Genomic DNA, 15,708 nt, shown 5'->3' with positions numbered 1-15,708 from the left:
TCAAAAATAATTAAGGAAATTCCAGGTAAACTAAACTAATGGATCTGTTGTAGATAAACAGTTGACAAAGGAAGAGAGAAGTAGATTGAAGTGGACTGAAGAAAAAGTCTGCAGTAAAGTAATTCTTTTTGTGTAGATGCTGTACAGTGTTACTGTGTTCTGATTTAGCACTCTGGCTAGTGTCCACTTGCAAAGTCCAACAGGGATCACTTTTATATTTATTCCAATTCTCCAGACTAAATAATGACCTGAATATTTCTGTGTCCTTGGTACAAGATGCATCTCTATGAAGGCAAATAATTTCATATATCTCTATTTTCTTCAATGGCTGTGGTCAACTGCATGCCAAGTTGGATACTTGAACTTGTTTATATGGACATAAAAATACCTATCCATTTCTATCACAGTAAGATATAGCACACTAAGAATGTGCTGTTCCTTAAAGTAAGATAAGCCAAGAGCTGAGAGTGACATCAGGACATGTAGGGACAGTGTCCTCACTGACAGCAGCTCCATGGTCCCCTGGCAGGCAGCAGGACAGATTCAGGGACAGGCAGCAGGGTCAGCCAAGGGTGCTATGGGAGTCCAAAGGGACGAGTCTGGGCCAAGGTCCAGCCAGGAAACCAAGTCAAGAAGGCAGAGTTAGCCCTACCCCGAGCTGGGTGCAGGCTGATCTATGGAGTAACTTAGGCAAGGACCAAGGCTGTTAACCTGGGCTTAAATGTGTCTCCTGGGAAGAAACTACACACACACCAACCAGGACTTTTCATAGCTCTTCCTCACACAGCTCTTTTCACTCCAATCCCATCCTGTGTTAGACGGGCACACTGCAGCAGAGCTGTCTTTGAACACAAGCACTGAATCCAGGATGGTGGGGAAGGGGGGTAATAAGAGGTTGCAGGTCCTTTTGTGCATTTAGCACTCTAAGAAATCCTGACATAAGGATTCTTCCTTATTCAGCAACACAGGTTTTCAGAGAATGCTTACTAGAGAAAAGGTGACTCCTGGGTGGCCACTGAAGGTTGTGTTCTACAGCTAGAATCACATAACATTTTCACTAAAAAACTTCACAAAGATAAAACTTATATCATGTTATCCTGCTTTAGTATTACTTCTAATCCACCTGGCTTAGCAGGCTGAGCACTAAATATTGATAGCATTTTAAGTCCTGGAAAGACTAAATTTGGATTTGATCTTTGGACCTAACAGTATTGGTTCATGCATCAAGATTTTAGCAGGTAGATGTTAAACATCACTCAGGTTCTGTTATCAGCTATTCACATATATTGAGGTTCTTCCATATTACTATGCTACTGTTCCACTCAGCAAAGGAATAGTTTCCTGTAACTTGTAACTTGACACCATTTTATCTTAATGAGTTTTAATCGTCATCTGCATTTAAGACAAAACAGATATATATATATATATATATATATACATATATATATATATATATATATACAGAGAAAGAGAGAGAGAGAGAGAGAGAGAGATAAATATATATAGATATATATAGAGATAGATGTATCACTGTGTATGCACTGGGGAGCAGCAGGAAGAGGCAATTCACTCCATGTTTGTGTCTCTGCCCTAGTTATTGGCTCATTCCCTCCTCTGCTGCAGGACTTTCATGGGCCCACCCCAGGGCTTTGCTATGTTTTTCTCTCTCAGCTGAACACAAAAAATAAGGATGTGACTTTGCTTAAGAGCTTCTTTGCCTCTTTACAGCGATATTATTTAATTGACAAAATTCAAAACAGAAATAGTATTAAGCAGAAGATTTTTGTTCTCTGTGTTAAAGTGGGCAATAAGATTATCAAAGAGGAAAGTTATTTGTTCTTTCTACCTCTAAGCAAAGCAGTCCTCTGAGAAAATGTACATCCCTTTACCTGATTCTCTGTGCTCCTTACGAGAATCCATACATAGCTGAAGTTTGCCCTCTCTTGGGGCTTTGTTTTACTGAAAACTTTCAGGTCCATGCTCTCATGCACTTTCTTCCAGTCTGGCTTTCTCAGGCTTTACACATAGTAGCAACATCTCTTAGACTGGAATGAAAATATATCTGTCAAATGACTTTGTGATGACTTTTTGTTTCTCTGCAGAGATCAAACATTTTCTATCAAAGGCTACTGGAAATGCTTTACAAACCAAGGCAGGGCTACAAAACCAGATCCCTGAAATAGTATACTCTTTTTTTCTCTCTTGCAGAGTTGAAAATTTGCAGCAAGGGGTTGGAGACCCATCTGAATTCTTAGAATGGCAGAAACAGATGCGTGGAAAAGATCTGGAAGAACAACTGGCTGAAATAGAGTGTAGGAGGCTTCAAGGAAAACTGAGTTATGAAGAGGCAGTTCTAGCCCATCAGAATGTAACCCAAGAAAACAAGAAGAAAGCTGATCTATTAAGAGAAGAGGTAATAAATACAGGGATGCTCAAATTTTGCTGATTTCCAATCTGTGCAAATGATAGCACAGATGGTACCTGCTATTAGAGGTGTAAAATTCTGTGCAGTGTCTTTACTCACTGGAGTCTGCAAACAAAAGAAAAAGAGGGCTATAACTTCCAGATACAGCAATGCTTATACATGAAAGTACTTTTTACAAGGTTTTTTTTTTATTTGATTAACACTTATGAAGTAAATTGAATAAAAGCAGAAGGTCAAAGAATGTTCCCCTATATTCTGTCATTATGGAAATCCTTCTTGAACAGATACTGAGATACTAAGCACCATTAGCACTGAAATCAACAATATATAACTGTTGTTAAAATGAGAGACACAAATGTTTGTTTTCTTAAACTGATATAATTAAATTTTATTTATACTTCATACTATCTGACACATCTAGATTTCTCTTAGGTGAAAATTCAGACAACCCTCTTTGGATCCATCTGTATGGAAGAGTGCATATTTATGCCAAGAAATATTTTCACACTGTTTTCAATCTGGCAAATCAGTTTCTCAAAATCATTGCTAGACCTTTTTGTTATTTTCACAACTTACATTACATTTTCCCAGTGCTTTTCCTCTAAACTAAACAGGTGATCAAGAATCACCAAATACTACAGATTTCAAGCTCTTCACAGCCACCATCACATTCTTTTCTAGTTCTCCATTTGTTGCTATGCCCTGTAGGTCAGTACCTGTTTCTTGACCACCTCACAAATGTCAGTGCAGTGTCTCAGCAACATGAAATGGGACCACAAATGTACAAAATTTTCATAAAGACCATGCTACAAAAGGAAAATTTGCTCAATGAGTTCCTTTTCTGTCCTATAATACCTTTTGATCTTTTTTGGCACTGAATCTTTGTGTTTGTTTAGAAAGACTATAGCAAGAACTTAAAGTGAACCCTAGTATATAACTGAACATACTGTAATTGCTCATACTCATTTCAAAAGGATTGCATTTGTTATATTCACTTCAACTGCAGAGCATATGTGTTTTATTTGTTAGCAAAAATGTCCCAAAATGAATAGATTTGAGGGTGTGCAAATAAGACTTGCTCTAACCCAACCAATTCCACATAGATCGCTTTGCTTATCAACAAGCAGGGCATGTCATCCACAGGCAGATGTCCTCCAGACATTCTCCAATGTTCAGCTGTCGTGCTGGCCTGCTTCCTTCTTTTAAAACTCTGGTCTTCCATCTAAAACAGGAAGAGCAGCAAGGAATCTAGTCTGAGAAAATCAATTTTCCTGCTTCTTCTTCCTTTTCTCTGATAAAGAAAGGAACATGGTACCCAAAAGTGGACTTGACATTACAGAGCTGTGACCTGGGCCCAAGAAGTTCCTGCAGGCACACAACTAGCAGTATATTAGATTAGCACACTTCTTGCTATCTCACAACCAGATCCAGAAATGACTCCTTCTGTCTGCTCTTGGAAACATGTAGGAGAGAATTATGGAAAACAGCAGTACAAATGTCATGCAGGGCAGTTGAGTGTAAATAAAACACAGAGAGGGGAGCTTAAATCTGGGTCTCTTTCTTGTCCCCAGCCATTGTCCTTTACTATTTTTGTGGATGATGTAATAGTTGGAATCCAATTGTCCTTACCCTGTTTCAATGATTTGAGGCACTCAGATCACCACTTATCAGGAGGTGATCTGTTTGTTTGTGATATGATTTAGAAAGCAGAGCTGATGCACCTGTATGCAGAGAAACGTCTACAGGAACAGAAAGAAATGAAAGAGCTGGTGGAACAAGTCATGGAAGGGCACAAGAATGTAAAGCACGTAAAAACAAAGATCCAGGAATACAAACAACAGATAGGTATGTATATTGCCAGAAAAATGAGAGGTGATGCTAAATATCCCCACATTACTTCATCTTTCTTTTAGCAGGCCAATTATAATTTTTACAGATGGGAAAGTGAAATTGAGGGAAAGATCCAGGCTATACATTCCCATCAATGTATGAATATCAATTCAGGAATCAGCTGGCAATGGGCAGATCAGAAATTCTAAGCTACTGGTCATGGGAATTAGTTTAAACAGGAGATATACATCACTAATGTTCTGCAACCAGTTTCCCTTCCATCTAAAAACAGCACATGTTAATGACTCTACTTTTTTTTCAAATGAAGACTTCTCTGCTTCTGTATCTCCATACTTGTATCCATAACGATTGAGGCAGGCAAAGAGTGTTAGTCACTCCAAAATGGACTAGCAGAGCCTACCAGCCTTTGCAATTCAGTCATTTCTAGGATATACATAGCTTGGAAGACTATGAATATTTTCTATTTTATAATATCCTTTTATTAAGTAATGAAACAAAGTATGTACAAATGAGAACAGAAATTACAAAGCAGTAATTCAAAGTGTCTGTGTATGTATATAGTACATTTATGTGCTGAATAGAAGGATAGATGGTGGAGGTGGAAAGTACTCATTTGTTTCTTTCATGATTCCTCCCACCAATATCAGACTGCTCCCTCAAGTACCTTTAGATCAGTATTAGTATCATTATTCATTAATGCATATGAATTTTCCTCCAGATGGACTACTTGTTAAAACAGGCAAACAGCTAACTGAGATTAATTCTTATCTTTCAGTTCAGCAGGTTTGTGAAGAAAGTGAAGAACTTCTGCGGCAAGCTTTAGAAGAAAAGGAGGAGAACAACAGGAAAAGATATGAACTAATTCAACAAATACGAGCTATTGAGTCTGCACCTAGCATCAGACACAAGTTTGTTGATTTAACAGAGGTAAGCTCACAAGGAAAAAATACTGTTTTTACATAAATGTGTACTGTATATGTTTCACACATTCAGAGGGATTGTGTACTGCAGATGTATCAGTCTGGGTGGATGAAGTACTAAGTGACCCCATACATGTCATATTTTGTCATATTACATGACAAAAGTTAGATATTAAATGAAACATTTACAAAGTCTATAAAACGAAAATTTTATCAAGAACAATATTTTGATGGCAAGTGAAATCTTAGTCCTCTCAAACCTTCTTTGAATTTTGCCAATAGGATCTGGGTTTCCCAATATCTTACAAGAGGTTCTGTGCATCTTCACAAATTGAAGGATTTGTCAGTCAGAGTAAGGACTGGATCAACACAAAGTTTGGACTCATGTATACTTAGTTATCTTGCAGTGGTGATGGCCATGGTAATTAGCAAGATTAATTTCCTTCGCTTTCAAAACTGTCAACATTCAGGTATATGAAAGAGATTGTCAAGAGAACCCAAAACTTTCTGAGCTGTTACAATTCTGTGTAAATGACTTATGTAAGTCTATAGTTTATAATAACTGTATTAACTGCATCTCAAACTTCTTGGACTTGCTGTTGATGCACAACAACTCATATGCCTGGGATTGGGCTCTGCAATGCCCAGACTTAGGCAGCATCCAGGAATCTGTTATCTTATTTGTTAACTTAATCAGAAGCAGATTAGCAGTTTGGACATAAGAAATACATGTTTTACAATGAGTGTGATGAACCACTGGCACAGGTTGCCCAGAGAAGTTGTGGATGTCCCTTCCCTGGAAGTGTTCAAAACTCTGGTGGATGGGGCTTGAAGCAACCTGGTTAGGAGGATGTTCTTGGCCATGGCAGGGCTTTTGGACTAGCTGGTCTTTAAGGTCCCATCCAACTCAAATTGTTCTGTGATACTGTATCACAATTTCACTTTTCCATTATACTGACTATTACAGTAGCACTCTAGTGAATTAGCACACTTTTGGTGATAGATTGCCCTGGTTTTCTTTCTACAAAAGGCTTTTTCAGGCTTAGTGCAATTAAATATTTGTCCATAAAATTCCCATTCATTCTCCTAATTTTTAAAGTACCAGTTCTTCCCTTCATGGTCCTTCATCTTGAATATCAGCAGTATCTACTGCATGGGTGTAGAACTTTTCTTATTTTGGGAACTACTTCACTGGCTTCACTGAGCATTTTTGAAATGCAGACACTCAAAACATTCAGCTTCTACTACTCTATGCTTCAAGCAAATTCTCTTTACTAGACATGTTTGCTGTCTGCTTGTCATGCTCAAACACTATCACTGAGATAGACAGATAGATAGACAGATAGATAGATAGATAGAGAGATATAGAGATATAGATATATATACACCCTGTTGCAAAACATTTCCCTTTCACTTCCTGTGAACACAACTCTATGGTCATTTCAAGTTTAATGGTGGACTTGAAAGAAAGAAAAAGTATTTACAAGAGCAAGGGCCTAAAACTTAAAGCCTTCACAAAGCTGTTTGGAAATGATCCATCCTTGTTTGCAAACTGAAGTGCAGAAGTCTCTCTTTAGATCTCAGCATCTCATTAGCATTCACATTGCAAAGTGGCTATTAAAAAGCCTTCATTAAACATTCAGATTTAAAAATTTGGGCATTAGGAACTGAATTTTCTGGGTATGAAGCATTCTTTAGTCCTAATAATTTCAGATAAAAACAGTAGATACCATTATAGATCAAATACATACTTTGGAAATAGATAAATAAAAAATTGCATATTTTTAGTGTAAAGTCTGTTCTGATTTCACACATTAAGAAAAGAGGAGTTTTACACATTTTAAAAATTCAAAAGTCTAATTAAAACTAAAAGTCAAGTAGATTTTTTGAGAGCAAATATATTGTATTCAAAATTAATCTTCTATATATTTCTCAATGCTTTTTCTTTAAATATTTTATGAAAGATATGCTCTAGATTTTAAAACTAGTTTTTAAATACCAGTTAGTTTAGGACCATCCCTATATTTCTGAAAATCAGAAAATATTCAGCATGAATTGGAATACAATCAAAATATTCTGGTTTCACTCATTTACTCTCCCCTTGGTATTTACAGTGTTATTTAAACCTATATTTTGTGTTCTCTAGACTGGTGGCCATGGTTTATTTGGTGAAATGTCAATAGTGGAACTACGTGAACGCCTTGCCCTACTCAAGGAAGCACAGAAGGCAGCAGAGGAAGAGAAGAGAGATCAGATAATTCATGAAAAACAAGCTAAGGAACAACTTATTCTAGACAAACTGGACCAGATTTCCCAATTCAGAGCAGAACTTGGACGAGCAGCTGCTTTAAAGTCAGTATAAAACAGCATGTGACATTTAAGACATTGCAACTTTGTTAATATTTTGCCAGCCCTTGAGGGGAAGAACAAGTAGAGAGCAAAATACAGGCCTTCTGTATTTTGTCAAGGATTACACTGGGGCCAGGATTTCCTTTTAATTCTTGAAAATAATTTTCATCAGATTTAACAAATCTTTTTCATCATTTATGGTTGAAGACACTCCATAGGCTAGTGTTGACAGTATTGCCCCAGGATTCAGAGCCAATAATATAAATTTAGAAAGAAGCCTTGCCTTTCAGCTAATCAGAACTAATTTGATATTATTAGAATCATTCTAGCTTGACACTTAAAGTTGTTTCTCATTCTCATCTAAACCAACATTAGAGCTGTAGTTTTCTTCCTTGAATTTTGTCTGTAATGTTAAAAGGAAGGTCCTTTCTAGAAGTTAAAAATATTTTTAGGAAGAAGATTTTGTGATAGTAATAACGAGCTATAAATCCAATACATTATAACATTAGATCAAAAAGGAAGTTCTTTGCTTACAGGCTGAGCAAATTCTGCATTCATGACTAATACTTATTATTCATTGTCAAATTTATTAATCATTGTCATTGAGGATACATAACTATCATAGATGCTTCACATATGTAGAAGGTCCCTTCCACAAGGGTTTTAAAATCTAAGTTAAAGCTATTTACAAATAAAGCTGAGCAGGAAGAAAGCCTGTGTAAAAGTATACAACATGGCACACCTATTGATCTTATCTCATTTTTACTGCATCTTAAATATTTGCCATTTTTTTCTTTCAAATTGTCTTTTATCTTTTCCCTTTTGTGTCTTTGAGAGCTAAGTCCTTGTCTGCCATATTTATTTTGCAAACTGATGCTCAGGCTGACATTCAGAAGGTGTATTCTATCAGGCTACAAACACATGTTTTTAGACATGTCTTAGATTCACGTTTATTGCCAAAGGTGGCTTCTCAGAGTTCAGTTCATGTTAATCATTTATCATCCAATTCTACATCTCAGTTACAGAAGGCAGTATTGATGTATTCCTTTAGTTTTCACTCTTCTCGGCTCTAATTGGGTTTGTTGCTGATAGCCAATCTCCAAAGACTGGGGTTTTACTATGTTAGTACTTGAGAAGATAGTTTAATGTATTTAATGAATCAATAACTGCAGCTGCAGTGGATTGATTCCACAGAGCAGTGACCTTCTGTTCTACACATGTATCAAGAAAAGATTTTAAGACTTAAGAACCTGAAATGGAGTTGGAGCTGGAAATATACTCTTGTTGCTAAACACTCAGTATTGTGAAAGCCTGTGGGAATAACTCAAGCCACTGCTTTCCACTAGAGATGCAAACTAAGCATTAAGAACCTGTGTACTACATAAAACCTGTTTCACTGGTACCTGCTTAAAGAATCATCTGTTCTTCTAGATGTGCAGTCTGTGAATTTTGTATAGGGCTGGGTTCCTTTAAACTAGACTCTTTGGCTTAATTCAAAACTAAAACTGTTCTGATCCTGAAATAAGCTGTGCTTGAATGAGAAGCTTTGATTCACTTTTTGTTCTGTCATTTGAAGTGTTTTTTAGAACAGACCAACATGCCAAAGATAGTAGAATCCAAATTCAATTTCAAGCTAAATTTCACACTAAATTTCAAGCCTCTGACTCAAATCAGTCAATCTGGTCAGATTTTTGATAAGTTATACAGTAATTTTAATGGAGCCCTGTCTGCTTTCTAAATAAAGAAATATAATGTTTCATTATAGATGTTAGAAGACATTTTCCTTTCATGGTTCCTAGGTAATTTATGTATGTATACAATTTATGTTAGAAGTAATTCCTATAAAAAGGCATCATCATAGTATACCAAAAATGTTGTTCTTTGGGTGTGTATTTCATGCATTTTCACACAGAATCCAAATCTCTAGTGTTATTTTTGTTAATACAGAAATATGGCATGCTGGCCATGGCGTTTACAAATGCTAGACACTTTCATGCAGTTTTTATTTCTCCCTGTAGAAACTATGGGCTTTGTGTATTAAACCTTATTTGCAGATCTTGAATCCTGAAATACCTCTCAAACCAGTGTGAGTGATTAATTGTTTGGGTTCTATTCTTGATATGTTGCACAGGAGGTGTAAAAAGCTAATTTTTATATTTACAGAATTGATTCATCATTATAGGGATAGAATAGCAAATCTTACCAATGGTCCTCATAAGTCACCTTATGCATCAATACAAAATTATGTGTTACATCCTAAATTGCATTATCTTGAAGGCTACTACTAATCAGCTGAAGTATGGCAGCTAAACTATGCTAAACACCTGCTTTAGTGACAGCTGGAGTTTAATCGGGTCCCTACCAAGCAGGTTCCCTTCAATAACATTCACAGTCATACATCAACACAAAAGAAGCACATGGTGCAAGCATATAGTGAGCTGTATTAAACAAAATAGGAAATGGAACATGAGAAATTACAGAGACATTGGCCTTTAATAGACTGCAAGCCATGACATCTATCACAGCAGTGGCTTTGTGAGTGCATGCAGGATGGTACATGTACTGGACATCCCTTTAATTGCTAGAATTTCACACAGTTTGAAAATCAGCACTGTCATTTGAAGTGGACAAGCAATTCTACTCTCAGCTTTCAAACTCGAGCACCAGCAGATTTGTGTGTGTTTGAATAGATGCTAATGTAGTCAAGTTACATGCCTGTGTACTTGAGATACAACTCCCTTTCATTCTAGTGAGGGACATGTATTACTGCAATCAATCTAATGCCCTAAGAATCACACAACAGTTCAAACCAGTTGGTCTGAGGCTCCCTCCATCCACATTATCTGTGGTTTGGGGGGAGAGTTACTTTGTGCTGGACTCCAAGGCTGGGACTGCAAGCTCTCACTCTTCACATGGTTTAAAGCTGTCAGAGGAGAGCAGCACTAATCCTCCTTGACTTCATTTTGTGTGAGGAAGATGTACAGACTCCCATCAAGTCAAGAGTTCCCTGGATCCCCATCTCACACTGTGGTAATGCTGCAGCACACTGGGCTCTCAGCACGGCATTACAAATGATGGTGTGTTTGCCAAGATGGCAGAGCAATCCTTTCTCTCCCTGCCACTGCCAGGGCTCAAATCCCTCCCTGACAAGGGGTGCTGACACACACACTGAGAGAAAGGTAACCCCTCTCTCTTGGCCTGAGGTGGGGAAGGATGGGCATAGTGTGAAGGCAGCCAGAGCAGGTAAAGGAGAAGGAGGAGGAGGAGATAATGAGTTCTTCACTATCATTGAAACAAAAGGGAGAAATTTATCAGTAATGATGGATGAGAAATATGAAGAGAAGCTGTAAAAAAACCAAAGCCAGGCTTTTCTCAATGGTGGCCACTGAGGGGACAAGAGGAGTATCAGGAAACACTTTTTACTGTGGAGATGACCAACCATTGGCACAGATTGTCCAGAGAGGTTGTGGAATCTCCATCCTTGGAGGTGTTCAAAAGCCATCTGGACATAGACCGGGGCACGCAGCTCAAGGTGGCTCTGCTTGAGCAGATGGGGTGGTCAAGATGACCCCCAGAGGTCCCTTCCAGACTCAGCCATTCTGTGATTCAGTGACTGAACTTTGATTATGCAACTTCAAAATTTTTACTTCACATGAGGAAAACACTGTTATGAATAACAATAATTCCTCACCTAAAATTAGGTGCTCAATAAATTAATTTTTTTGGAAGGAAGCCAGATTTTGAGTGCTTAAATCACTCACATTAGTACAAAACAGTAATCAGTCTAATAGTGTAGTGTTCTTAAATGTCAAAATAGTGACTGCCTTAATAGTGAACTGTTAACAGTTAGACATTCACTTTGCTAACTGCAGTAACTTAGAATTATATGGTGTAGGACAGAAAAAGGCAAGGTACTGTGAAGTGTAGACAGCCCTACTCACTGAGGCCACGAGAAACTTTTTTTAAATATTGTTATTTTCACTATAAGCAATTCTGCTTTTTAAAAAATATTTGTGTTTTTGCAAAGACTCCATTTTGTAAGGTGAGCTTATAAATACAGTCCTAGCTGCTTGATATTTTGGTGCCTAGAATGGTCAAGTGGTGATTTTACTCAACTCCTACAAGTATTGAGTCCGTTAAGAGCTGACTATGTCTCTTATATACATATATCTCTTTATACTTTTGATGCAAAGCTGGAGTTTGAAAATGTAAATGAAGAGCCAAATATAGATTATAGGAGCAAATCTCTGTGCAAATCTTCAAATTCCCCATTTTTTAAATATAGCTGAGAAGAATTTTCATAAATTATCACAATTTTCTATTGAGCTGAAGAGGATTTTTGTGTGTACTAGCCCATTCTGACTGGCTGTTACCTTACTTCCTTAGGAAACACATGATATGAGGGGACACAGATCATAAGAGGTTTTTCTATCCTGAACCCTCAAAGTTCTCACTGGTGACAGAAAACCAGAATTTTAAAATTTCTTTTTTCATTCCTTCCTCTCTTCCTCTCTGTTATGATATGGTATGGCATCTGAAAATCTATGGGATTGGCAGCTTTTTGGAATAGTGTAGATGACTGGCACAAGACTACATTTAGAAGAGGCATGAATATTACGCTGGAAATAAGCAACTATTTACAATGTTAATATAGAAGCAGCTGCTGCTGCTTCCTGATGATAAACCTCTTGCTATATATCCTTTAATTGTATTTACAAGAATCTGGATTTGCATGTAAGGAAAGATTTTGTTGTTTATTCTCACAGACAAGATTTAATCATCAAGTATTTACTTAAAACTGTACTGTTATATTCTTCTATATCCTTTGGAATGCAATGCCTTCATACAGTGCAAATAGAAATAAACCATGTCCTCAATTAGATTAAGTGATAGCACACAATTTTTAGATTTACAATATAGTGTTAAAAATTAATCTCAGTGTAGCAGAGTATATCACAGTCTTAAAGAGGATAAGGAAACATTTTCCTAACCAGATAGCATGACACACAGAGCAAAGGGATTCAGGGAGTGTCTCAGGAAAGTAATTGGAAATGAGAAGCCAAGCTTAACTGTGTCCCTTACTTAGAGCTCACAGTCACATTTTCAGAGTGTGATACAGGTCATGTTTCCCCTTCATCCAGTTCCTAAGGATTTGAGGACCTCTAGTCTGGAATGGCTGCACTGAAGAAAACTTGTTATCACAGAGAGTTTCCTATAAGCAGAGATAAAGCTAACATGGCAGGCAAAAGCCATCTCTCCCAAGATGAAAGAAGTGTTTGGATCCTCAGATCCTTGATACAGACACTTTTTAAAGGCAAATTGGTGGGTTTAGCATAAGAAGGTACTTCTTCCTTCTTCCCCATCTGCCAGCATCTTGAGAAGTGTGTCTAGTACTGAAACCACCCAATATGTAAGGAAAGAGTTCAGTTGTAAACCATTTATTTTCAAAAGGCAACTTTGTAAAACTAGTCCTGCCACTGACAGAATGACAGCTACAGAATCAGGGGACAGTGCCCCAGTGCACTCTGCTCTGGGTCATTTGGAGTCTTTATTTGCTTTCCAATACAAGCAATTGTCATGTTGCACCACTGCAACATAAAAAGACATTTTATAAAACTATCCTTTGCCAGCTGCTCCTAGCAGATGTAACATGACTTCACAATTGTGTACATTCCTTGGAAGATCCAACACTTTAGCTCTCAATTTAGCCAGAGAATCACAACTGTTCATGACATAATATTAACTCTACAATTTGATCTTACTAAGCTAAATTCGAGGGTAATGTTGAATAAAAGAGAAAGTTGGATATCAAATGAGTTACTCTGTAACAGGGTGTAACCTACATGGAGAAGTTGTGAGTAAATTGGGCCAATTGGGTGAAAGTATGTAAAACCAGATAAAATGTAAATTCCAGGGGACAGAAAATTGGCTACAATAGAAGGGGGAGGAAAGGAAGACTATCCAATAATGTCTCTGGTATGCCTTACTTTCAGGCTGCACATGCTGCTATCAATTTATGCTCACACAGAGCAACTAACCTTAATTAATACATCACCATCCCATTGATTCTGTATCTGGGCATTGGGGATTACACAGAAAAAAAAATCTTTTATTTGCCAAGGAATACAGCAATCAAGATGAATACTAATGATCATATAAGGCAAACTCCATAGTTCACACAAGGAAAGAGCTGCAGTACTATCCCAGGTTTTGCACTTTTTTTTTTTCTAAAGAATGTCATGTCAGGCTTTAAATACTTCAGATATTGTCATCATGGCATCCTGTGGGAAAAAATTATTTGATGTGGGTTAGTAATGCTGTTCTGTAAACAAGAAGAGGCAAATTGTGAGTACCACATGGAAGTTATATGATTTAAATCTCTTTTGAGTCTAACTGGTTCTCAGAAGCAAGAGCAAATTCATTATTACCACGGTAATATGTGCTCAGATGGACTTATTCTGTGGGATGATAATACTTTACCTTCTCATTGTTTCTTTTGGATTTTTCAGGCAAGAAGAAAAGAAAAAGTCCCAGTCTGGTGAAAGGCCCATGAAAGATGAACGCATTTTAAACCTGCAGAAGAAGATTGTAGAAAAAGCAATGGAGCGTAAAAAGCAAGCAGGACTCTTGAAGATTAGCCCCCAGAAAACCAGAATCGTGTCAAGCAAGGTCTGGGTATTACATAAGGAGAAAAGATCTGCAATAGACCTGCTGTTCACAGACCTTTGCTCAACTGCCAGCACTGGCAAGGGGGCAGAAGCAGATGGTGCCATACATGGCTGGCAATAACAACACCCTGCCTCCTGCCTAGGCACCATTTCTCCAGCCGTGGCATTGACCTCACCTTCTTTTCACACATTCTGCTGTCACAGAGCAAGGCTCATCCATTCAACACCTGCCTTCCCACTCTTAGCACCACACACTCATCCCATCAGGACAGCATCTTACCCCATCTCCACCTCTTGTCTTTCCCAGCTTCCTGTCACAAACATCCCATGACACCATACTGGGATGCTCACCCCTCTCCCACCCGAGGCATGTTACAGTTTATCATTCCCATGGCTTTGTGGAGAGTTGCACCAGTGTTTAAATAATCTTAAACTGGGCAACCCACTCTGCTTACTTTTCTGTTCATCACGCCAAGTCTGATGCTAACAAGTTTCCCAATCATGTGAGCAAACAAATGGTGTAGTCAGCCAGCAGGATTATTAAATAGAAATCCGTGTATTTGCTAAAGAGAACCACTGTATCACCTGCAGTCTGATCATCTCTCTGTCTTTCCTGCAGGATTCTTTGCAATGGAACCATTGGAAAGAACTGGAAGAGAGTCGGGAAAGACAATTCAGAATCCTTCAGCATGGCTTCATGGACAGAGAGGCAGTTCAGAAAAGGGAGCTCATTGCAGCAGCAAGAAGTGGAGCCAAAGCCTGTATACTGCGTTCTGATCTAAAATAAAATACATTTGGAACAAATTCAGGCCTGCTGGAAATATCCCACTGTACCTGTTTACTACAAGGTTGAATTATAGTCTTTATTTTACCTTTACAGTGTGATTAGAAAAATGTGGGTCTTACAGGCACAATAGAATAACAATGTGTATAGGGTTTGTAGTATCATTTAATTTTTTATGTTCTTTTTATAATGATAAAATGAGTAATTATATAATGATATTTTCTGCTAGAATCAAAAGCTTTAAGAAACTGAAACTTTATCATCAGAGCTCCTACAACATAATGGCAGATATCTGTGTAAGAATGTCAAGACTTGTATTTCTGGTTTTGTGGACTATGACATGGTTTGCTACACTCATTTTTCCAAAAGAATAAAAAAGAGGGCAAACCCCAAGGAATATCTGTTTACATTGTGCAACTTTTCAGAAGGCATGGTCAGCCCAAGTTCCTAACATGTCTTCTTACATGACAGTAACTATGTAAGAGAATTGCCAGTTTCAACATTGTTTTAGAGGATGAGAGAAAAACTGTTTAGAGGGTTTAGATGATGTGAAAGCCTCCAGAAGTCAGAGTCTGAATTCAGTGACCAAGGCAGGCCATTCCTCTATTTGCAGACATACATTTCTTCAGTGTTAAAACAGTAAAAGGAGAACATAACATTGATCTCTTTAGGGAGCTGCTTCCAGAAAAAGTAAAAATTCTGTTACTCACC

At 37.7% G+C, this 15,708-nt stretch overlaps 1 protein-coding gene across 1 annotated transcript in view; it reads left to right on the top strand.

The window, feature by feature from the left end:
* CFAP99 (cilia and flagella associated protein 99) overlaps positions 1–15,016 on the top strand; it is a 51,959-nt gene extending 36,943 nt beyond the window's left edge. Inside the window, exons 11-16 of the mRNA XM_041402992.1 lie at positions 2,209–2,413; positions 4,129–4,270; positions 5,052–5,203; positions 7,343–7,548; positions 14,055–14,214; positions 14,833–15,016. Of these exons, the coding sequence (XP_041258926.1) occupies positions 2,209–2,413; positions 4,129–4,270; positions 5,052–5,203; positions 7,343–7,548; positions 14,055–14,214; positions 14,833–15,000 (1,033 nt within the window). The 3' untranslated portion in view covers positions 15,001–15,016. The remainder of the gene's footprint in view (positions 1–2,208; positions 2,414–4,128; positions 4,271–5,051; positions 5,204–7,342; positions 7,549–14,054; positions 14,215–14,832) is intronic.
* The last annotated feature ends 692 nt before the right edge of the window (positions 15,017–15,708 follow it).

Source organism: Onychostruthus taczanowskii, unplaced genomic scaffold, assembly GCF_017590055.1.
Source record: "Onychostruthus taczanowskii isolate IOZ18803 unplaced genomic scaffold, ASM1759005v1 scaffold2, whole genome shotgun sequence".
NCBI lineage: Eukaryota > Metazoa > Chordata > Aves > Passeriformes > Passeridae > Onychostruthus > Onychostruthus taczanowskii.
This window is presented reverse-complemented; position numbering and strand designations above follow the sequence as displayed.